The sequence below is a fragment of the Agelaius tricolor genome, unplaced genomic scaffold (assembly GCF_023055355.1).
Source record: "Agelaius tricolor isolate 1412-34295 unplaced genomic scaffold, bAgeTri1.0.p SCAF_16, whole genome shotgun sequence".
NCBI lineage: Eukaryota > Metazoa > Chordata > Aves > Passeriformes > Icteridae > Agelaius > Agelaius tricolor.
The window spans coordinates 8,604,906-8,627,370 of record NW_027269276.1 but is presented as its reverse complement, the minus strand read 5'-3'; the positions used below and the strand labels follow the sequence as shown (position 1 = coordinate 8,627,370).

Below are 22,465 nucleotides of genomic sequence, written 5' to 3'. Positions count from 1 at the left end.
AGAGGGGCTGAGAGCGTGTCCTTCACTACTCCCACTACACAGGACACACGTACAAGATTTAGTGACCCTGAAGTTCTCAGTATGATGAAATATTGGCCTGATTTGGTGAAAAAAAGCAGACAGAAGCAGAAACTGCAGCAATGTGTGCCCTCAGCTGCTCCCTGACAGCCACTGCTTGGGCCACAGGATCTCAGCGAGGTGATGCTGAGCTTGGCTGTCATTTACCCTGTCCTGAGGCACCTTTCTGCTGTTGGAGGAGCATCCTCCATCACACTGCACAGCTTAGAAAACCTGACAGATGAGTATCCAGCTCAGTGCCAGCAACGGATGGTCCAGAGATTAAAATTCATTCCTCACCATGGCTAGCGAGGCCAAGCTGTCAAATTGCTAACAGATATTCAATAGCACTTTGCTTTGCTTAATAAGCCATCATATCAATCTAAAACTGAGCATCAGGCTGATAGGGTTCCAATAAATGAATATTGCTTTGGCAGCTCCATCACTGTGAATTTACTTTCAGAGACAGATTTAGTATCAGCTCTTGTGAATTCCCCAGGCATTGTTAAGTACAGATATTTTGAGATGAATTCCAATTTCATTCACATCCATGATAACTGGAAGAACATTACAGGGTCCAGAATTTGACTTGGACATTTAATGCTGTTACTGAATGCAGAATAATCTCTCCAACTCTGTCACTGTCCAGCCTAGCTCACAGTTTGCTCCAGCCAGCCCAACTTCAGTCATTTATTCAGTTCAGTCTTGTTACGTGAAAGGTGGAAAATGGAATAAATAATCTGAGCTGCAGTTTATGCTGCTGGGTAATCCCTGAGCACAACCACGAGTGCATTATGAATTGTTTGGCTTCCAAGGGCCATTCCTGCCCTTGTATGGCAGGGGAGAAATTGCCTTTTCTAACCACTAACTGCGCCTGTGGCAGCAGGCAGCTCCCCAAGGCACGTGTTCATGCAAAAGCAGCATCAGGCTCCCAAGAGCAGGCTGCTCTTAAGTTGTTTTTTAGCAGCTACTTTTACCATTGAATTTATCACTTCAATTAACTGAGCATTTAAATAATGTAAATAACATTCACTTTTGAACATCTTTTAGCATCAGCTGCTAGCCAGGGTGATGTGGATAACTGATATCTGAGCTCCTGGCTGGGCTCCCCTGGGAAGATGGATCCCACCCCTGTAATGCCTCCCCAGTGCATGACTACAGCAGTCTGGGTAACCCACACCCCAGAGATGAGAAGGAGATAAAGTTGCCATTCTCCCCTGCTGAGCAGAGGCTTTCAGCAGGTTTCTCTTCCTTACATGGTTTCTTCTGTCAAGAAATGCAGTTGTGGAGGAATGTAGGATAGGGTGCAACTGGAGGCAATTGGTCTGTTAGGAAAGAAATTATGACATTTGAGAGTATTTAAGTCCTTTTACATGTCTGGGGGTTGGTAACTAAGAGCCAGACTCAACCTCTAATGAGATATAAGGGTGCAAGTGCAGCCCTTTCATCAGCCTCCTCTGGGGCCAGCTCTGGGGAAAGAGCAGGTTCTCAGAAGCCACCAGACCACACTAGGTCTGCTGATGTGATCCAGTCTGCAGAGAGGTTTCCATTATTTCTAAATTGCTCCATTAGACCACAGAGAGGCTGTGCACAGCAGTAGAAATGAAGGATCACTCTGTGTATTTAATTGTGATTGTTACTGCAGTGTCAGATTTGGAACTAGATTGAAATCTGAAATCAAAGCATGAGCCCCATGACATAAGCACTCCCTGTTCAAGCAGGTTCTAAAAGAATGAACAAAATTAATAGCATTCCCAAGAAATACTGATGTTTCTTATTCCTAAGAAACTCTTGCAGCAACTTCTGCCCAGAGGGACTGTTGACCAGGCAGTGAATTTTCTTCCTTATCTAAAAAATTCAAAAATCAATGGAACTCAAAAATCAGTGGAAACACCCTACAGCAGATGTAATATCCAAGCCAGCTCAGCTCAGAGCTAAAAAACCAGAAAGGTGTGGGTGTTGAGGGTCCCTTATAAAGGAGAATGGAGAGATGAAGTCAGAAATGGCAAGGTGTATCTAAGTGAAGAACTTTCTTCAAAAAGAGCCACCCCAAAGGCATTGCAATGATTCTTGTAAGCTTCCCTTGTGGGGCAATTTCATAGCTTTCAGTCAGTGTTTTAAAGAAGTCTTTCCCAAATCAAACTATGCAAAACACTTTACCTCCCAGAAATCAGTGTCAGGATAGGTCTTTTGTCCTTGGCAGAGGCTGGGGTGGTTTTAACACCATTATCGATGATCATTCCAGCCTAAAGGAAAACAGAAAAGCAATTATCACAGTATATAAATTTTACAGCTCTTTCCACCTCCAATTGTTCTAAGCCACATGATGCTAGGAACAGCTTCTGTCAATAGCATGTGAAACAGAGGGCTGCCAGGACTATCCAGACTTGCATATACCTCCCAAAATGGCTGCAAATTTCCAAAGCTGCATTTTTCTCATAATTGCATGTATTCACACACCTATACCTTCAGCTTCAGTCTAAAGCCCTCAGTAACACAACATGGCACGCTAAGGAGCAAATCAGCAGAGACAGCGATTAGACACAGCGGCCGTGTTTATCTCTCTAGAAGCTGTTCAGGTAATTGCCAGCATTGGCAGCTGAGGTGTATCATTAGACAGGCTGCCAGCAGATGCTCCTGGAGGCAGTATTTCAGGAGCACAGAGGCAGGGAAGCAGCCTTAGCAGAGGGGAGAGCCGCTCTGGATGCCCAAGCGTCAAGCGGAGCAGGTGCCGGCTGGCCCAGAGCGCTCCCGCGAGCTGCCTTATCTGAGCCACAAACAAGCAGAGCTGCAGAGCTCCAAGGGAAACAGAAGGCACAGGCTGTAATAGCCTGCAGGCCCAGGGAGCTGGAGGGAGGGATGGGGTTTGTTCTGAGGGCAGCATTCCCATTGCTGCAGACTCACCCGGTAGTTGGAGTGCGCGCGGTTGTTGGAGAATTTCCCCATGGGCATGTGCTCTGAGTAGCCGGGGGAGTACATGCCTGCCGAGGGGCCCGTGGGCACGTGGTGCAGCACAAACCAAAAGCCTGTTTCCTGAGAGAGAGAAGGGACATCTGAGACTTTGCTGACAAGACATACACCCTGAGATTTCAGGACAAATTGACCCGTGTAACGCTCTATGGAAGAGTTTAACGCACACGAAGAGTTTAACGCACATGAAGAGTTTAACGCACACGAACACGCTCTTACATTGTAACCCATGTAAGAGTTTAACGCACATGAACATTGATATTCACCCTTCTGATCTTCAGGGTGACTCAGGTTAAGTTTTGGCATCGATATTGGAGCATAAGTGAGACTTTCCAAACTTAAAAATCAAATAATTTTTGTTTAGTGGCCTAAAAATTTAACAAGGAGTCCTAATACAGGTACCCAAGATTTGAAAGCTTTGGAAAGACCACATCTCTCTGTTTTCTTGTTTTTGTCTTCTCAGGACAATAAGGGCTCCTGATGTGACCAAAAATGTCTGTGGAATTAGCATTAGGGCTGACTGAAATTTCAGAGCACCATTACTGTACTACAATCAACAATATCATTGCCAAAGGCTTCTCTGAGACTCCACAGTCACATTTATTTAATTTATTCAGGCTGCATACAGTGGAATTTTGTTAAATCCAGCTCTAGAAACAGCAAGTGACAAGAAGTTTGGAGCAAAAGCAAAACCATTCTTTTTATTGGTGGCACCAGCCACATTAATGTGTGTCTCAATCAAGCAGCTTTAAAAATGTCTGTGTCACAAAAGCAGGTTTTATTCCAGTGAGAGCCTCCCTCAGCCTTGCAGGGCTGTCACTGGCTTGAGCTGTTACCAAATAAGAAACTTGTGCACTCACTTCAGATCCAGCAGCTGCACAGTTTATAAGGTTGTTGTGTGGGTTGGCTATCCAGAAGGTTGATACAGCACTGCAGGTCAGAAAAACAAAGAATGACATGAAAATGACACTTTGAGCACACACCAGAGTCACCCATAAACTCCCCCAGTGCAGGCAGGGCTGATACCTCCCCAGATAAGGGGCCCTGCCCAGGGGCAAGAGGAATGTGTTTTTTCTTTCTCTTCTCATACCTCATGTCCTCTGTGGTATGACAGAGAACATGGCCCTATCTTTTAAAACACCATGTATTAAATGAGGAATTTCAACTGCAATTCCAAGCCTGCTATGAAGCTGTCAGATGTCAATCATGTTTTATGATAAGGCAAATATGTTGTTGCCCAAGTCACAGAAAAGAACTTTGCCCCCACATAAGCCCTTGGGTTCATTAGAGACTCGTTTAATCAAGGAACCCAATGAATTGCCCACTAAGGGCTTTCCAAGTGTACTCCCCTATCTGCCTGTTCCAAGAGCTGCTGTGATTGATTAACTTTATTTGCTCCCACCCTCCTGCATATTTCTTTTGGGACAAAAGCATTCCATTTGTCTAAGGCACATAAAAGACTCTCAACTGAAAGATTCCCATCAAGGAGGACAGATCAATCCATCCATCACTGTCCATCCTGTGACATGCAGAATTTGTTAACCAACAGGCACGGGAAACCTCCAGCACTTACAGCCAGCAGACTGGCCCCTAAATCTGCCGGGTGAGATTTGCCCTTCTGCAGGATATGAACCTGTGGAACCTTTATGTCTATTTTTTTCTTGCCTGAGGTACTTCACAGGGGCTTTAGGCCAACTGATTTTGCTGATGCATTTCCGTTTGTCTGACTTTATCATGAAAACAGCAAAATTTTTCTATTTTAGGCGTGGGACTGGCCTAGAAATAAACAAATTTGGATTATTTATAGACCACCTCCTGCTGTGTAGGCAAGAGCAAGGACAGTGTATTTCCACAGTGACCTGTCTTTCAGCCTAATCTGTTCTTCAGAGCCACATGGATTGGGCAGGTTACAGTGTCATTTGGCACAATCCTGGTGTTTGAATTCCTAGCAGCAGCTCCCTGCCTGCCTCTCCCAAGCTGATGGAGCCACAGCTGGTGCTCATCCCCTGTCTCTGCACTGGGATTAGTGTTGGTGTACTCATGCACTTCCAGGCTGGATAAGCCTAGTGCAAAACAAGCTGAGCTGTTTTTCTGACCAGATCTTGAATTCTTTTATAAAGGAAGACAGGGCAGATCAAAGTACCATAACACCTTTCCATTAGAAAACACTCATTCATGCAACAGTCTTCAAAATTACACACAAAATATGTCCTTATGACTATTAAACAAATTATCAGTGGAAAAAGAGCACATTGTCTAATTAACCTTATTTTAAGAATAGGGACATTAGGTGTATTTTATAAACAAACACAGATGTGAAAAAGAGCATTGCATGACTTCCTCTCTCACCCTTGCCAAACTAAAAATTTTAAAATATCTCCAAACAAAACCTCAGCTTGTTCTGAGGACAAAATGGGTGATACTGAAATCTTTTCAAAATCAGCTGCCATTTGAGATGAGCACAAATGTCAGAACATGGCCCACTCTGAACTCAGCAACTTTTTGCTGAGCCATCAGGTTCAAGACTCTATAAAGCACAAGGCAGGGCTTGCACACTTTGAAAGAAAGATTTACAATATTTTAGGTGGGAACCATCTCAATGGACTTTATGAAAAAAGTTAAAAGTACACCTTAGTTCTGTAGGCCTCTGAATAGCACAACGATGAAGACCCCAAGGAAAATGCTCCCCCAAATTTGGGACAAAGAGCCCGGACCCCTACAGACATCTACATAATCCCATACACAGAATGCTGTCTGTTATGGCTAAGTCCTGCAAGGAGAAGGAGGAAGAGGAGGAGGAGGAGGAGGAGGAGGAGGAGGAGGAGGAGGAGGAGGAGGAGGAGGAGGAGGAGGAGGAGAAGGAGAAGGAGAAGGAGAAGGAGAAGGAGAAGGAGAAGGAGAAGGAGAAGGAGAAGGAGAAGGAGAAGGAGAAGGAGAAGGAGAAGGAGAAGGAGAAGGAGGAGAAGGCTCTCACTCACCTGCAGTCCTGCCTGGGCTTAGGGATGTAGCCTGGGTAAGCTCCCTCTGTGATCAGCTTGCACATCCTGCTGTCGCGGTCGGAGGGGAGCAGGGTGCTGGGCTTCACCAGCAGCCCCAGGCAGTGCTCAAACGTGTTGCGCTCCTCTGGTCCATCCTCCGTAAAAAAACAATGGCCCAGGGCATCATAACCCACCACATCCTTCACCTGCATGTACAAAACAAAGGCCAGTGTTAAGGTTTTATGCTTCAGCCACTGCACAATTAGAACAAGCTTTAGTGTGATGGCACATAGGAGCCTCGGTTCTCTTTTGAACTCAGGATCTAGAACCAAAACCAAAAGCAAGATTCCTCTCAGCCCTTCAGAGCTTATAGTCAAAGCAATAACTCCAACACTTAATTAGAATTTGTCATCACCTAGGAAATGCTCATTCCATTCCTTTGTTTGCCTGAGAAATCAGAGACTGTCTTAGCATGAGGCTGGAAAAAACACAGGGTGGGGGATGAGGAGAGGAATTAGACGTTCAAATCACATCTGGGCTCATTCATCTTCATGTGGAGTTACATGGGCAGCTACATAAAATGCAGCTCAAAAATGCAGCTGAGATGAAAAATATTTTTCCAGGCTATCAGAGAGACAGAAATTTGTTTTCCAGACAGGCTGGCTTGTTTTAGGTTTAACGTGATCTTTTTCTTCAAGTTGTTGACAGAAGCTTTGCTTGACCCTGAGACAAGTCAGCTGGTGTTAATCAATGCTGCTCTGGTTTTGGTTTGGATGCTGGTGACATCAGGACACTGTTGGTTGGACAGAACAACAGCCCTCACACCACTGGAAGATCTGAGAGCAGGAATGTGAGTTTGAAGCCTAAGGAAGATGGGAAGCAACAGCCCTTGGACACGCAGCAATTGTGTCCAGCAAATCAGCTGCCAGTGGATATATCTGGGATATAGAAAATTAATGTCAGGTCTCCACTGACCAGGGGAAGGTCTGGATCTTCTGAGCTCTTTCCTTGCTGCTCCCATCAGTCACCACTCATCAATCACCTTGGACTCAGGAAACCTCCCCAGCAAAGGTTAACCTGCCACAGAAGTGTTCCTCTAAATGCTTCTGATGAAACAGCAATTGTCAGGGGACAAGGGACAGTATTAACCCTGGGAGAAGGCCTGTTCATCATGGTGTCACTGAGAGACCAAGTGCATGGGCATTCAACTGCTGGAATTGCTTTTGTAAACAGGCTTGAGACTTCCTTGTCACCTTCACACCTCATTCCTGAGGCAAGGAGCACCAATTTCAAATAAAATCCCAGTATTAGTGTTGAAATGATTACAAATATGTTTTCACATGAGAACAAACACTTTGCTTGCCAAATCTATTACTGGCTTACAACCACACAGACTTCTATTATGTAGCATCCATGCTCCAGTGTAAATTCTCAAATCTCTGAGCACAAGTCATCACATTAAATTAAACACTGCTAAAATGACCTGCAAAATGGTACATTCCATTAAGCTACCTCACTGAAATTCACTGCTAACTTCCCATGTCTAATAAATTATAGATTTTGCAAGGTTTAGCCTTCTTTATTTAGGTGTAAAACATATATACTAAAGAAGAATGACCTATCCCAGCCTTGTTATGACAAAGGTTTACAGGACAGAACATTTCAAGAGAGTGAGCAACATTCAGAAGAAGGTTTCCAACATGTAGAGGAAGTCTTTTAACCACAGGGATGTCAGAATTCCACAGAAACTGCCACCAAATCCTATTAGGTTTCTCTCACAGGACAGCAATACCAAAAAGACACATAAACAATAGTGTTGGGGCAGTTAGATGATGGAAGCAGTTTCCATAGAGAAATGTTTGCCACTTCAGCCATTTATCTTTCCAGCTGGCACAACGTTGCACCAGGACAGGGACATGGAAACCTGCAGTGACCAGACTGAGCTGGGGCCAAGCAGGGGATGCTATCCCAGGGATGACATCTCCCAGAGCAGTGAGAGAGAGCAGGAGCAGGGTGAGACAGGGCTCTGCATTGGCAGAGAGGCTCAGAGCCAGCAAATGCCTGTTGCTCTCCTAGCTCATCCCTGAAAGCCCACAGAGCAAGAGGGAGTTAGAGCCAGGGATCTGGTCCCTTAGGCATTTGTCACCTTCTCTTTGATTAATTATTCCTCCATAAGCCATCTCTCAGTCACCTCTGACTTGTTTCATGCACAAGCCCACTGCTGAAATGCTTGCATAGCAAACAAGGTGTTTGTTCCAAAATCACTCTCCTAATGTATTTAATTTTTTATTTGATTAAAACCTTGCTAATAGTCCATAATCTTACATTAACCATGAGCAATTTAGAGCCAGATAATGCCCTTCCTGGCAAAACAATTGCTGTGAAGTACAGATGGATTAGTAAAAGCAGACACCACTGAAGCTGTTAGATAGCACAACCTCTAATTCCATGCAGTACAGGTCTCTCCTGGGTCCTGCCAGATTTTATTGACCCCCATTTAATTTCCTTCCCCAGTGGCTCCTTCTACTTTAGCTTGCACACAGGTATCCAATGGAGAATGGGAATCAGAGCAAAGCTCCATCCCTGGGATTGCAGTGGTGTAACTCGGTGGGTTTTGGCCAATATATTGCAGAAAACATTGGGTAACTATTGCATTTTAAAACAATAATTATGGTGGGAAACTCATTTCTACAGATTGGTTTCCAGAAGGACCCTCTGTGCCTCTCAGCTAATATGAATTTACAGACAAGTTCAGGATAACCCATCAAAGAGGGGAGCTAATGTTGAGACAGCTACTCCTAACAGACTGTGCAGACCCACAGAAAAATACCTGTCATCAGAAATAACTGGGTACTCTTTTCTCCTAGACTTTTCAGAATCTGTGAGTATCTGTGAAGTGACATGAGAAAAGTGACAGCAAAGCAAGCAGGAGAGCCTGGATGTAAATTACGTGCCTGCTTTAATGACAGTAAAAAACAACTGCTGCCCCTCTCCCATTTATTAAAGCATTTTCACAGGTACTCTACAACACTCATGCAAGAAGCAGCTCTGAAATCAACAGCTCAATGTTAAGGACATAATTCAGTCTGTGCTATGCTGAAGTTTATTAATCCAGATAGAATGTTTATGGCTATTCCCAGTGTGCACATCATTAAGGCAAATTTTCCCTCAGCAAAGTACACTTTGGATCTACCTGATCTCATAGGGAATGGATGTTACCTGGGGAAAGACAGAGCTCATCTCTGTTTGCATGAGTGCTGTTCCTGCATGTAGAAACAGCTGGTGCTGCCCAAGTAAAGAGACAACAGGCAGCTGGGAAATGTGTACAATAACTACTGCAGTCATCAGAAACCCATGTGGGTGTCTTTGAATACATCTGGGGGAGAAGGAAGAGGAAAGGAAGGAAATTAGAGTCAGAAAGCAGATGAGGAGATGGTGGTGGGATCACCTGATGAATCAAGGCATGGAGCTGCTAACTGCAGATGTGTATCAGAGCCATGGAACAACATCTAAGTGATGCAACATTTGGAGCACATTTTCTGTGATGCAACTGAACAACCTTGATTAGATTGCTTTAGTTCACTGGAGCTTTCTTTTCAGCCATCAGTAGTAATGATGAGGTTAAAAAAAACAGAAACAAGTAAAGCTAGAGCTTCATATTCACACATTTTGATAAACTAAAATCAAGAGGGATTATATTGACTAAATAATGTCCTAAATTACAAGATTTCTCTTGGGTGCCTTGTCACAGAGGCAAAGTATGATCATTTAGGGAATTGTGGTTGTTCAATAACAGCAAGAGAATCAAGTCACTTTCATCAGCTATATCAGCCTGTCTAAATTTCACTTTGCCACCTCAGCTGGAAAAGCCTGAGCACACGGATTCCTATGCCACAGATCCCCCACGGCACAGTTGTTGCCCAGAGAAAGCACAAGGGACAAAAGTATTTCCAAATTCTCTGCATGAACCCATCCATCTGACTGAGAAGAAAAATGCCAGGCTCTGGATATTTGATTTGGCACAAACCAACTCTGCACATTCATTGTGTATTAAACCCCTCTACTGGCAGCTTCAGATTGGGCAAATGCCACATGACCCTGAACAACTTATATAATTTATACAGTAAAATGTCTCTTCATTTCAGAAGCTGTGCTCATTTGGTAGGTTTTCAAAATCATGTTATAAACTTAGAAGGACAGAGGTCAAACCCAAAACCTCAGATTCATAAATAGCAGATAAAAGCTGGTCTACTTCTGGAACTGCAATTTAAGTGCCCTTTGTTCAACTTCTGTGCATTTTAATTATGCTGGGACTCTCCCTTCCAACGCTGGCACTTCCAGAGGTATGAACTCCTAATGCACAGTGACCATCCAGGTTACAACTGCCAATTATGTTTCCACTTAAAGTTCTGTTATATATAGCAGCAGGGCTCTTGACAGTACACATTCTTTCTTCTCTTCAGGGCTTAGATATACTTTTTTCATTTGGAATATACTGCCATTTCACTGAATGGGTGAGAGTCCTTTACCCAGAGAAATCCTGCTCCTTTAAGATTTGCTTCTTGAAGACCATCCAGTCCCCCTGGACTCTTCTGCCCTTCAGGACCTGCCTCTCAAGGGACTCTGTCAAACAGGTTCCCAAACAGGCCAAAATCTGCCCTCTGGAAATCCAGGGCAGTTGTTCTGCTGACCCTCCTCCTTACTTCTCCAAGAATAGAAAACTGCTGTAATTTTGTGATCACCATGCCCAAGACAGCCTCTAACCATCACATCACCCCCAAGTCTTTTTCTGCTCACAAACAGCAGGTCCAGCATGCTTACCCCAAAAACAAAGGCACCCCTAGATCTGGGGAGAATCTGAACATGTTCTTGACATCTCTGGCGTGCTGTAACTTGTCTGGTATCCATCAGTCATTCGAGAGATTTATCCTAAAGGATTTCTTGTTATGGAGTGCAACTCTAGCAAATCACAGCTCTGTGAGTGCTTAATGCTATGACTGGCGTTGCAAGCCCAAACCTTTATTACAGGAAAGATGAGGCACACTTAAAGCTTCTGATTATCCTCTTTAAATAGCAAACTCTGTGTCTGCAGAAAGATCCAACCACTCATTAGGGATGGGCTGGTCTGCAGGCACTGCAGTACCCAGACAAATGCTCTGCCCACTGTGAGTCACACACAGCCCCCAGTGCCACACTGGCAGGTTGAGATACTCCTTGTGTATCCAGGGTGGGAGGAGTCAGGCTTTGGTTTTAACAATAAAACACATCATTCTGCAAAAATTAAGGTGCACTCATACTATGAGGAAGTTTTTTCCCTGCTGTCTTCATCTAAAGGCAGACACTGGAACTTCTTACCAGTAAACCATTGGATCCATGGATTGTGACGCAGCGGGAGAAGGTGTTGTGGATGGAGGTGTCCTTCACATAGGTTGGAGGGTTGTAGCCTCCTTTCTCATCCACATCTCCAGCCATATGGAAATGAATTGGGTAATGCCCCATTGTCTGCTGGCCCATGTATTTCAGTTCCAGACCTTCAATGTGCGTAGCCTTAAAATCAAGACCAATCTGGAGAACAAAAGAACAGCAATCAAGAAACACAAAAATCTGTTGAGGGCAAGGAGAGGGAACACAGGCATAGGAAGGTCTGCATTGTATCTGCTGAAGGATTTACTGTGTGGAGGGGAGTGTGGGGCTGCAGGGTGAGGGAGAGAGTGGCATGGTGGCTAAGGAGACCAGAGCTGCTCTTTGATTTCCCCACTGCTGCCATAGACACATTTAACTGTAGAAGGAAAGCAATTTATATTTATAATTTTCCATGGGTTTCAGCCATCTGGGTTCAAACGAATTTCCTGGGCTAAGCGCCACCAAAATCTAGGGAAAACTGGGATTGGGATGTGGAGAATTCATCTCAGGTGTATTGATCACCAGCCTCAATGTCTGCAGGGGCATGACATGCACTTCTAAGCCAAAGGACAGGCAGCAGCCACAGGGTGGATCTGCTGTACTGTGGGGAGAGCTTGTTTGCTCAACGGCTGATGAGGAATTTTTCCCTTCGTGCATCTTGGCTTCCTTGCTATGTGAAGGCGTGGCTGCAAGGAGGAAAGGACAAAGCCAAGGGCTCCAGCCTCACCTTGATGTGTCCCCCGAAGGTGTCGAAATCAAAGAAGGAGCAGAGCTTGCTGCTGTACTCGTAGCACTGCTGCTCCATCTCCCCCATCAGCAGCACGTTGCGGCTCAGCAGCCCCACCTCCGCCCGCATGTCCACGCCGTCCACCACCTCGCCCATGTGCAGGTACGTGGCCTTCCCTAGAGGAACCAGATCCACTCTCAGGGTTACTCTGCCAGTGCTGCTGGCTTCCCCTGGGCTTCCTGTGGTGGGGCTAATGAAAGGAGCAGCCGAGTCAGCACAAAGTGTTGGCTGACACCTCAAAGGAGGGAAGGCTGGAGCACAGGTGACACCCAAGGTCCTGGTGGGATGCTTGCAATAGAGGAAGTGGGAACTTTGGTCTTAGGTTGCTTCATTTATCCAGGGGGTTAAACCAACAGTCTGTTAGACAAAACACATTTCCTACATTGAAAAGGATTACAAGCAGCTGTGTATGAACATCCAATGCAAAAAAGCCCTGATGATGCAGCTGCTGGAAAGTCTAAATCACCAAGGTTAGCACAGCATTTCCCATAGTGAGACACAGGGAGCTGCTCAGACCCCACAGCACTGCTCTTGGGCAGGCATCAGCCAGATCCTGCTAACACCATGGCTGGTGATGCAAGCCAGGAGCAGAGCAGGTAGAAAGCCCTGTAGGAATTGTGACAATCACAGCCGCTCACCAAGTCTGTGGGCTGTAATACCTCTGACTCCCTGGTCTCCCTCTCTCCATTTTAGATCTACCCTCACATCTCCAGCTTGCTCCCAAGGCTTCCTCCTGCCCTAGTGCAGTCAGAGTGAGTGGGATCTTCCACCTACCCCAAGCCACACCTCTCTTTGCCAAGCCAAGTTGCTCATAACATCTTCCACACACACCCTCCTCCATGGAGGGGTTAAAAGCACAGAAAAACTTTCCCTGGCCTGACCAGAAAGGGGGGAAGTCCAGGCAGTGGGGATGTCTAGAAAGCAAAGTATCTCTTTGTTGTAATTTCATTCAAACATATTCCTACTACCTCCTTCCTTCCGCAGGCTTTTGCAGAGAAAAGTCAGCTGGGAAAAGGTTCACCTTACTGACTCCATTCTGTATTATTCCAGTAAAAATAAGTAATAAACTCTTTAAGTAAACACTGAACTTTGAGGAATGCAACACTTGCATGTATTTAATTTCCATTGAATCGTTCAAATCCTTAATTAGAAACAAATGGCAAGCCTGAAGCCTGGCTATCCCTGCACAGCACTTTATGCTTCAGCAGAAGTGCCAAGTCAAGAGGAGGATTTTGAACACTGAACCAATATTATTTTTAACCAAAACATGATGCTATGAATGTAAAAAAGATAAGCAAACACCATTCACTCCCTCCTCTCCTGAAGCTGGAAGCAGTTTGATGGCAATACTGGGGTTTGGGAAGGGTGAGTGCTCCACCCTGCTCTTCCACTGCTGCCTTGTAGAACAGGGTTCACACCACAACATCTGCCTTCTGCCCGTGCACCTCTGCCTCCAAAACCATCTGATCTTGTGAAAAACACTCTCTCTTAACTAGGGGAGTGGTGGTGGCCAAAGAGCTCCATGCTCATCTCAGAAGTTAAGGGACCCTGGATTTGCACCTCACCTACTTTTTCAATTGTCTCCCTAGAAAGTCCTGGACTTCCCCATGCCCGTGTTGCCCTGCAGCCAGTGAGCCTCATCAAGTGTGTGGCCAAAACCAGACTCAACCCACCCAAAAAACAGCAGCTTTGCTTCCTTTATCCATATACATGAAAAAAGCCACTGCAGTGAGTACCCTCCACATGAGGATATCCCATGCTGGAGCCTTGAGTGAGTCTGCAAAGGAGCACAGCTTCTCCTTATGGAACCCTTTTTCAGCTGTTATTTTTCAGTTTTCCCCAGAGCTGACCTCTCCTTGATTTACTGAAATGCAGGAAGGATTTTAGATAATCATAAGAACATGCTATTTGAAGCCACATCTCCAGGATTTGTGGCAGTGAAATTAGATAGGCAGCTTTGTTATTCCCGTGCTGAGCTCTAGAATAATAAATGTCATGCTTGCATGTATTTAATTTAATTTAACACCAGTCCAGACATGCAAAACAGGGTAAGCACTGACAGGAATGTTAAATACAGACTAACCAGTTTCTAAATATAACTTCTTGGGTGCATGTTTTTCACTCTATGCTTTTGCTGATTTGACATGTTTGGAGATAAAAGGAGAGACGGAAAGCAATCCCCTTCCAAAGTAAAAGCGGATTTTGAATAATAGCTCCTTTAATAGAGTTTTGAAAAACAAACCACTTCTCAAGGCAGACAGAAATTCAAGCTCCCTGCAGCAACAGGGCTGAAAGGAGCTTTTGGGAGACAGACTGGCATGGGAGCCCTTGTGTGCTGTAAATGACTGCTGGGAACCTGCACTACAACATGGGGCACTTCCCATGGGACCTGGAGCACTGTGAGGGGCATTTACAGACATGTGGCACTGCCAGGGGCATGTTTGGTGGTGGGCAGGGAGAAAACCCACAGAAGAGTCTGCTCTGTGGTGAGTTCAGGGAGTTCACACCATCTCACTCTGCAGAGCTACAAGTCTGAAGTTTGGCTGCTGCTCCCAGCTGGCACATGGAGCCTTCCCAAAGACCAGCCAGGATATCTGAGACCCTGAGCACTGACCAAGGGCAAACCCCAGCCAGGGGTTTGGAAACGGGCACTGAAGTGGTTTGATGCTAAAAAAGCAACCCTGTGCTTTGAAAGTGGGAGGGATGTGTTGCTGCTTCAGCATCAAAGGCAGTGCTGTGATTTCCCAACCACCAACAGGCCCTGAGGCCACTGATTCACCTTCTCCTGCTTTGGGTGAGGGTTTGCTGCATCCCTCATGGCCAGAGACTGCCCTGCCAGCCTTGTGCCATGCTGTAATCTAAACCAAACACAGCCTTGCAGTGACACAGATCACATCTCCCCACCACAGACCCACAGGAAAAGCTCCCTGGCTGTGCTGCTGCATGTGTCATAGCAGTGCCTCAGTTAGCACAACCTAAATTTACAGGGAAAACTTCCTTAATATGTGGGCTTGCCTGGTGGAAGTCTTGACTCAGCAAAATATGAGCACATTCCTGTGCTTATTACTCAATGCAGTGACTATTGAAGTCAGTTGTTGGTAAGGATAAGGTAATTATTAAAAGGAAATACACATTAAAATAAACATAGATGATCCATTCAGCAAGGGCATGCTTATGTCAACAAAGCAATTCAAAGCAAATGGTACAAAGGAAAACCTGCCACATGTGAAGCCAGCCATAAAACCTGGGTCCTGGGCCTTATCAAACCTGGGAAGGGTGGGATTTTGAAACTATTTCAACTGCTGCAAATGTGGAAGAGTGCTCAAATCTGGTGAGTTAGATCTCTCAGAAAACCCTCCCAGGTACACTCATGCATTCCTAAATCCCTTGGCTCTAAATGGCCCAAACTGCTAAATCTCCCTTTGAGAAGTGAAACCAGCACTTGAAGGTCTGGATTTGGTGAAGATAAAGTAAAGCTGAGATTCTCCTGGAGTATTTTTTTTTTCTCTAAAGTGTCTTTTCTACTCCTTTGAGCTCTCTAGGGATAAGACCCAGTACCTCATAGTCTTTTGAGGTTTCCTAATCAAGTTTTTAAGGGAAATGCTAAACACAATTTGTCTGTTCAACCCACAATCCAGTGACACTGAATCCTTCAAGGCATCTTTAATGTCAGTTCAACTCATTGCAGATGCCAGCCCAGATCTGACAGATTTATCATTTTTGCCAAGCACTTGTCATCACTGGTGGTAATGCCCCTATGGCTTATATTTAATAACAAACAAATGCTCACACTGGCATCTTTCAAATCCTCATCATTCTGAATTATCTTGCTGGGGTTTGCTGTTGCATCCCTAAGCCACAGGCCTGTAACTCAGCATGGTTTGGGTCAGCTGGCTGGTTCCTTGAGTCACACAGCACAACCTGATGTCCTAATCAATAAATATTCCTCCCATTCATAACTTTTACATGGAAAATTGAGTTTTCAGCAAATAGACATAGCAGCAATCAGGCACAAACTCTACCCTTATGAACATCTATGTCAAACTGAATTAGATTCTGTCAGCTCAGCTCCCAGGCAGTGCCCCAAGGTAGAAAGAGCTCTGAAAGACTGTTGGAAGTGACAATTTCACAAAATTCCCTGCCCTGCCCTCAAACACCAGGGGTGCCTTAAGAAAAGAGCTTTTGTCAAGTTCCAGCCAAAATGATGCCAACTTCTAAACAGAACACACTAAATCTCTAAAAATATCTGAATTTTGATAGTGGAGTAAATTCTCCCATCCTTTCAGCACCAGATGAATGCTGACACAGGCTGTGAATTTGTGAGACAACTACGTATTTATACTTTTAATTCAAAGTTCTCTGCATGAACAAGATCACAGTAAACTCCTTATCTCTCTAATATTTGCAACCCAATAAGCAGGATTTAAGAGATGTGTGCTTGAATTCATAGGTTCCCCAGTATGTGGGATAATTGGAGTAATTATGCCAGGCACGAATAGTTTTTTCATCCTTTATCAAGAGCATATAGGAGCACAAAAGAGCACTTCATCATTTCTGTTCCATGGTGAAACTTATCAGCATTAGGAGAAACTTCATACAGAGCAACCAAGATGAAGATAAGACTTGTTTCCCAGAGAAACTAGACAAAATACTTGATCTTTCCTACTATCCAGTTCTATCATAACAACACAACCCTTCCTTCCTTCCTCCCTCCCTCCTCCCTCCCTTTGCCCTGCACTGCTGTCCCTCCCCAGACCTTGTGAAGTTGGAAGATCAAACACTTTTAATCTGTTCCCACAGTGAAAATAATCTAGGCACAAAAAATTAAGAGCGAAAAAAAAGAGTTAAACAAAGAGAGCAAGTGGAGGGAAAAGCTCCATTTAAGGGAGTGACCATCTGGGAGCAGGACCTGCAGATCTGGGTCCTCATGCAAACCACACTTACCCATGGGAGACACAGTCTGTACATTAGGGCAGTTACTCCAGTAAAAAGTGCAAAAGATCAGAGCGTGTGTGCCCTCCCTCACTTTCTACACCGAGACTTGCAGATGTCCATAGTTAAATAAATAAATCCTCCTAGAAACTGATGGCAACTGAGTATTAACTCCCTTAAGATCTTTTGAAAAGCTCTAATCAATCCAGTTCTAGCCAGTAAAGAAAGTATGAGTTTCAGCAGGAAGTATCAAATATAAATAGGACATGAGCTAACTAATGAGTTTGACTTTTTTGGCACAATATGCTAAACCAAGACTATTAAAGTACCATTAAATTATGAGAGCATAAATGATATTAAACCTTGGTATGCCAAGTGGCTGCCACACCAAACTGGCTGTCCACAAAGCAGAGGTTTTCTGCCTTTTTTTATAACAAAGAGGCTCTTAAGTAGTTCAGATCTGACATTTACATTTCATTTTAAAAATAAATAGAAAGGAGAAAAATAAAGATTAAAAGGGAAATAAATCATCATGGGTAGGAATGGTTTTATCATTTGTCTTTCAAAGGGCAAACTTTTGGAGTTCTTAGCTGCTAAACTAAACCTCTTAGGAAAATTAAGCCTTTTCACTTATTACAAATGACACCCCTCTGAGATCTTGTGTATAAAGGTATGTGTGGAAGGCTTTTCTCAGAAGGAGCAAAGCAATCTTGCCTACCTCCACAGCAAAAGGCAGGAAGACATTTATGATTAATGTTATTCTACACCCAATTACACCTGTGCTAAGACCAGGGGCCATCAGTGATCCTTTTTCTGGCTAATTACCTGTCATGGCACAGGCAGTGGATGAAGTGGCACCATGGCCAGGCACAGAGCAGCTCAGGGACCTCCTGGCCCCTAAAGGCAGGGGACATCTCAGCCTTGCCAGCTTTTATTTCATCTAGACTGAGCCTAGATTCAGGCAGATTATTTTGTTTTCTAGTGTGAACGTGTTTTTGTTACAAGAAAGTTGGAAGTGATTTTTATAATTGGACTAAATTTTTCCTTGATTTATAAATCAGTGAAATCCCATTGACGTCAATAGAGTTGCTTGGATATAAGAGAGGAGAGACTTTGGCCCTGGTATTCATGTCATTTGTGGTAATAAAAGGAATGTCCTAATTCTCCTAAAGAGAAATTGGAGACCAAGAGCACAATTGCTTTAACAAGTGTTTCCACTGCTTCTTTACTTGAAATTCACATGAACTTTTTTGTTGTTTTTAACCCATTATTTGTTTCCTTAAACTAACCTAGCTGTCACTGTTGCAGAAGATGAATGCAACTACATGAATTCCACAGATCCATCAGATTATGGGAAGCCCAGGACTCCTACACCATCCTTATTTTAACTGGCAATCTTCCAAGACCATCTTCATGATGTGACTTGTATCATACCAGTCTGAGCCCAACAGCTCAAAAGTTGCTCAAGAAAAATATTCAGCTTGGAAATGCATCTTCTTTGAAAGCACTAGACATTTGAAGTCATAAGACTATGATACATTCAGACTGTGAATAACATTTTTCTTGGCCTAATGCACATCTCCAACAATGGATGGCCAGAGCTCTGTGGGGAGGCAGCTGCCAAAGGAAGTGTGCTGGTACCTTCCAGAAGAAGTTGCATCAGAGATAATGCTGAAGTGGTTCATTTCAGAGAACCAAGTCAACTCCCTGGTGCATTGGATGTTCCAAGCGCCCTCATGGCTTCTCAGAAAGGTCTTACTGTAAATGCAGACAAGATCTCTGCCTGGAGCAACAGCCAGCATGCAAGCAAAGATAAAGTCACAGGCATGATTTACCACCAGGCAGATGCTGCCTCTGAAAGACAGCCTCGTCTACTACAGACTTGTACACTGTAAAATAATGTTTGCTTTTGTAAATTACAGAAGCAAAATAATCCTCATCTATTCAGATAAGGGGCAGTTCATGTGCTATTTCCATGCTCTGCTTATCAGTATGCCAAAACAAGGTTCTAGAAGGGAAAGACAACTTCACAGACTGAAGTGAAGATTAGATCTCCCACTCTGGATTTCAGTTTTATGCTTATGCTGGTAATAGTCTGTGCTTCATCATAGTTATGCTTCTTAATTGGATTCTGTGTCCAGAGGCCATTCTACAATCATTGGACTACAAAATCCATTAATCAAAAGCAATTTGTTTTGCATTTGAGCTGGTCACCTACAAGAGGAAAATGCTGGGGCTCTACAAAGGCTCCCCCTCCTCCTTCTCAGGCAGGCTCTGGCAGCACCCTGCACTCCATCTCCCCAGTGCAGAGGCTCAGGAAAACTCACTGCCTGCCAGAAATGTTTGGTTAATACATCACCTCCAAGCAATACTCTCTGGAGACACAGTAAATTGGAAATAGTACCTTCAGTAGTACAAAACAGTATTTCTAAAATGTAAGATTACAGTTCTTGTTAAATAGAACTTAGGAAAGCAGCCAGCTGGAAATTACTTCATAGCCTCACAGTGTCTCACAGTCTGCTCCTGCCCTAGCTCCCTCTTCCCATCAGCTGTGCTCATCTGCTTTCTAGGAAGTGGTGCTTCCAATGCAGTTATTGCAAATCTCAAATACATAACCTATATCTGTTCCTCTTAAGTGAATTCACCCACTCAATAGCATGCTTGGGGACAAAAATGCAGTCAGCTATGAAGAGAGAAGGCAGAAAGAAACCAAAATCAAATTAGATTGTTTTCAAGCATGAAAGTTATGTATCCCAAAAGCATCTAACAACCAGCCATCAAATTCAGGTGTCTTTCAACATTTTTCAGTTCTTCTTGGAGTCACCTGAGTGCAAGGGACAGAATTTGTGAACTGCAATGCCAGAGTGAGAAGATGAAGCAGCTCACCTGCTACCTTGACCTGGGTGGGCTTGCAGGTTCTGCAGGGCAGCACCTGGAACTCCTCTGCCTGGTACATGGAGTAGTCAGTGCTGGCCACCACCAGCCTGTCCCCAGGTCTCCAGGAGCTCACATCATCCGCCAGGTTCAGGACTGTGCTGTTCACGTTGGTGTCAACAGTCACCGTCAGCTTCGGTTTCACTGAAAACCCAAAATGCAAGGGGGGTAAATTCAGTCAATCTCATCAAAAAAAGCTTGCTCTTTCCTTTTTTCCCCCCACCCCTCCTTGGAGCGCCACCAAAAATTATTATTTTCTCATGTTAAAAAGAAAAAAAAAGTTAACTCCTTCAAACAGGTTTTTTACTAGCTTTGGCTTGGCAAGTAAGAAAACAGGAAAGTATTTTTCTTTAGTTGCAGGCAGGTGGATTTTCCACTAATGCCAGGATAAATTTAAATGCAGCTCTCAGTGGCTCATTCTCACCACACCCACTTAGCGGCAGCTCTTGTGGGCGTTGGGTGCTGTTGTTTACAGCAGCCAAGTGGTCTCTAACCTAATGATGGTTTTTTCCAGCAAAACAACAGTCTGCCACCCTTCTTTTCCTGCCAGCACCAAAAGTCCCAATGACCTGTCTAATGACCAGGGTAAGGACAGCGGTGTTGGAATGATTAACTACAAAATGACAGTTTCAAACCCTGTTGTCTTCACAGGTTCTGATTGACTAATCCTACCTCATCCCAAAATGTTTTTGCAAAAGACAAGGAATTCACAGGAAAGAACTTGTCAAATATTTCTCACAGCCTTGCTGGGTATTTGAAAAACCACCATGCTGCTTCTGTTAGTGCTCAGGAATTTTTCCTGATTTAAATCTTCGGCCGTTCTATCTGAGTTCGTGTCCATAGCCAGCCCAAAGCTTCAGCTTGGAAAAATTACAGAAGTTGTTGTGACACCAAGAAGGAGCCAGTCGTGGGAGGACAGGATTTCTGCTGTTCTCTGTTCTGGCTTTCAGTGATGGGCACATACCAGATTTGCCACACAGGAACCTGACTCTGTAGTTGTGGCAGCCCTCTCCTGTCTGGTCCTTGCCGTGGCACAGGAATTGGTAATCGTGGCCGCTCTTGTAGAAAACCTCCACGGTTAAATCTGCTCCATCAAGAGTCATCGCCTGGAAAAGGGATGGAAATACAACTCAGGGGCTGCTGGGAGGTAAAGGGATTTCACCAAAACATCTGAGCCATCAGAAGAGGCCTTTGCTTTGTTTTGGGTGGTGGCACAAGCACTGCCTAGCAAATCCCTGTGACTGGGCTCTCCAGGCAGCGTTTCCAGCTGCTGCTCACACACAGCCACTGCTGAGGTGCACGCCTTTTCCTGTGTCTATATGAGACCATGGGCTGTTTGGGAGGAGTTTGGGAGCTTCACAAACAGCTGTTTCAGTGCCCTGGATTTTCTCTTGCCACTGGTTTGAGGGCAGATGGAAACGTTGAACACGGATGCTTGCACCCGGATGAACCTCATGGCTTCAAGCCTTTGCACTGCTCTCATTCCATTGCTTGTGGCAAAGCTGGCTGAACCTTGCAGAGGAAAGGGGCTAGGGGTTTTATTTCTCCATTGCATGGATCAGTCTCTCAAAAAAAACCCAAGGGTGCTGCAACACTGCTGCCTGTTCCAAAAGAAACAAGGAGAAAATGCCCTTTTCTCACAGGCAAGTACCAGCCTGTAGAGCTGCCTTGAGAAAAAAGGCTGTATCATGCCAAGAAGCAGTGAGATATGAAACCTCTCTGCTGTTCCTGCTGGGGCAATGTCTCAGGGTCATGTCAAATTTCACATTCTGTCTCCAGAGCTTGCATTTCTCTCGACCCTTTCACAAAAATGTGGTGCATTGCATGGGGCAATCCAAATACCACGTGCATTTTGACAAGACACCAGGAGAAAAGCCATCTTTCAATGAAGGGTCTGATCCTCATCCTCTCACTCATGCAGGCTTTCCTTATTAATGAAACCACCCCTGCTGCCGTGTGTGGGATTAGCACCATCAGCTGGAGGAATGTGCCTCTGGCTGTGCTGTTCTGCTGTTATTATCATCATCATATCTTCAATCTTCTCCCATGTTCCAGAGCTGGGGCAGGCCAGCTGCTATAAATCAGTGTAGCTTTGTAAAAGCAATGAGCAGCACCAGATTACAGTACCTAAGGATTTGCCCTAAGATCTGCAGGATAAACTGAAAAATGTCTCGCTTTTAATATACATGGGGGAAAAAAGAAAAGAAACAACTTATTTCACAGAAGAGGGGAAAAAAAAGGTTTGTTTCTAGAGCAGAAGAATATCTTCTTTCTGTTTTAACATGCATTCTAGAAGGGGATGCATCATAAACATCTGACCCCTGTTTTGAACTAAGTTGTCACTTCTAATACACGTATATGGAAGCAGAAATGAATGTGGATTTGGTAAGACCTGGCCAAAAAT

General features: G+C 44.4%; 1 protein-coding gene across 3 annotated transcripts in view; it reads right to left on the bottom strand.

Moving 5' to 3' along the window:
- Nucleotides 1-22,465, bottom strand: part of CEMIP (cell migration inducing hyaluronidase 1) — a 101,631-nt gene that overhangs the window by 16,305 nt on the left and 62,861 nt on the right. For all 3 annotated transcript variants that reach the window (XM_071441379.1, XM_071441380.1, XM_071441378.1), the window contains 8 exons: nt 21,026-21,167; nt 20,014-20,205; nt 12,136-12,311; nt 11,361-11,570; nt 6,012-6,211; nt 3,888-3,963; nt 2,962-3,090; nt 2,218-2,303 (listed from right to left, as the gene is read on the bottom strand). In XM_071441379.1, the coding sequence (XP_071297480.1) occupies nt 2,218-2,303; nt 2,962-3,090; nt 3,888-3,963; nt 6,012-6,211; nt 11,361-11,570; nt 12,136-12,311; nt 20,014-20,205; nt 21,026-21,167 (1,211 nt within the window). The remainder of the gene's footprint in view (nt 1-2,217; nt 2,304-2,961; nt 3,091-3,887; nt 3,964-6,011; nt 6,212-11,360; nt 11,571-12,135; nt 12,312-20,013; nt 20,206-21,025; nt 21,168-22,465) is intronic.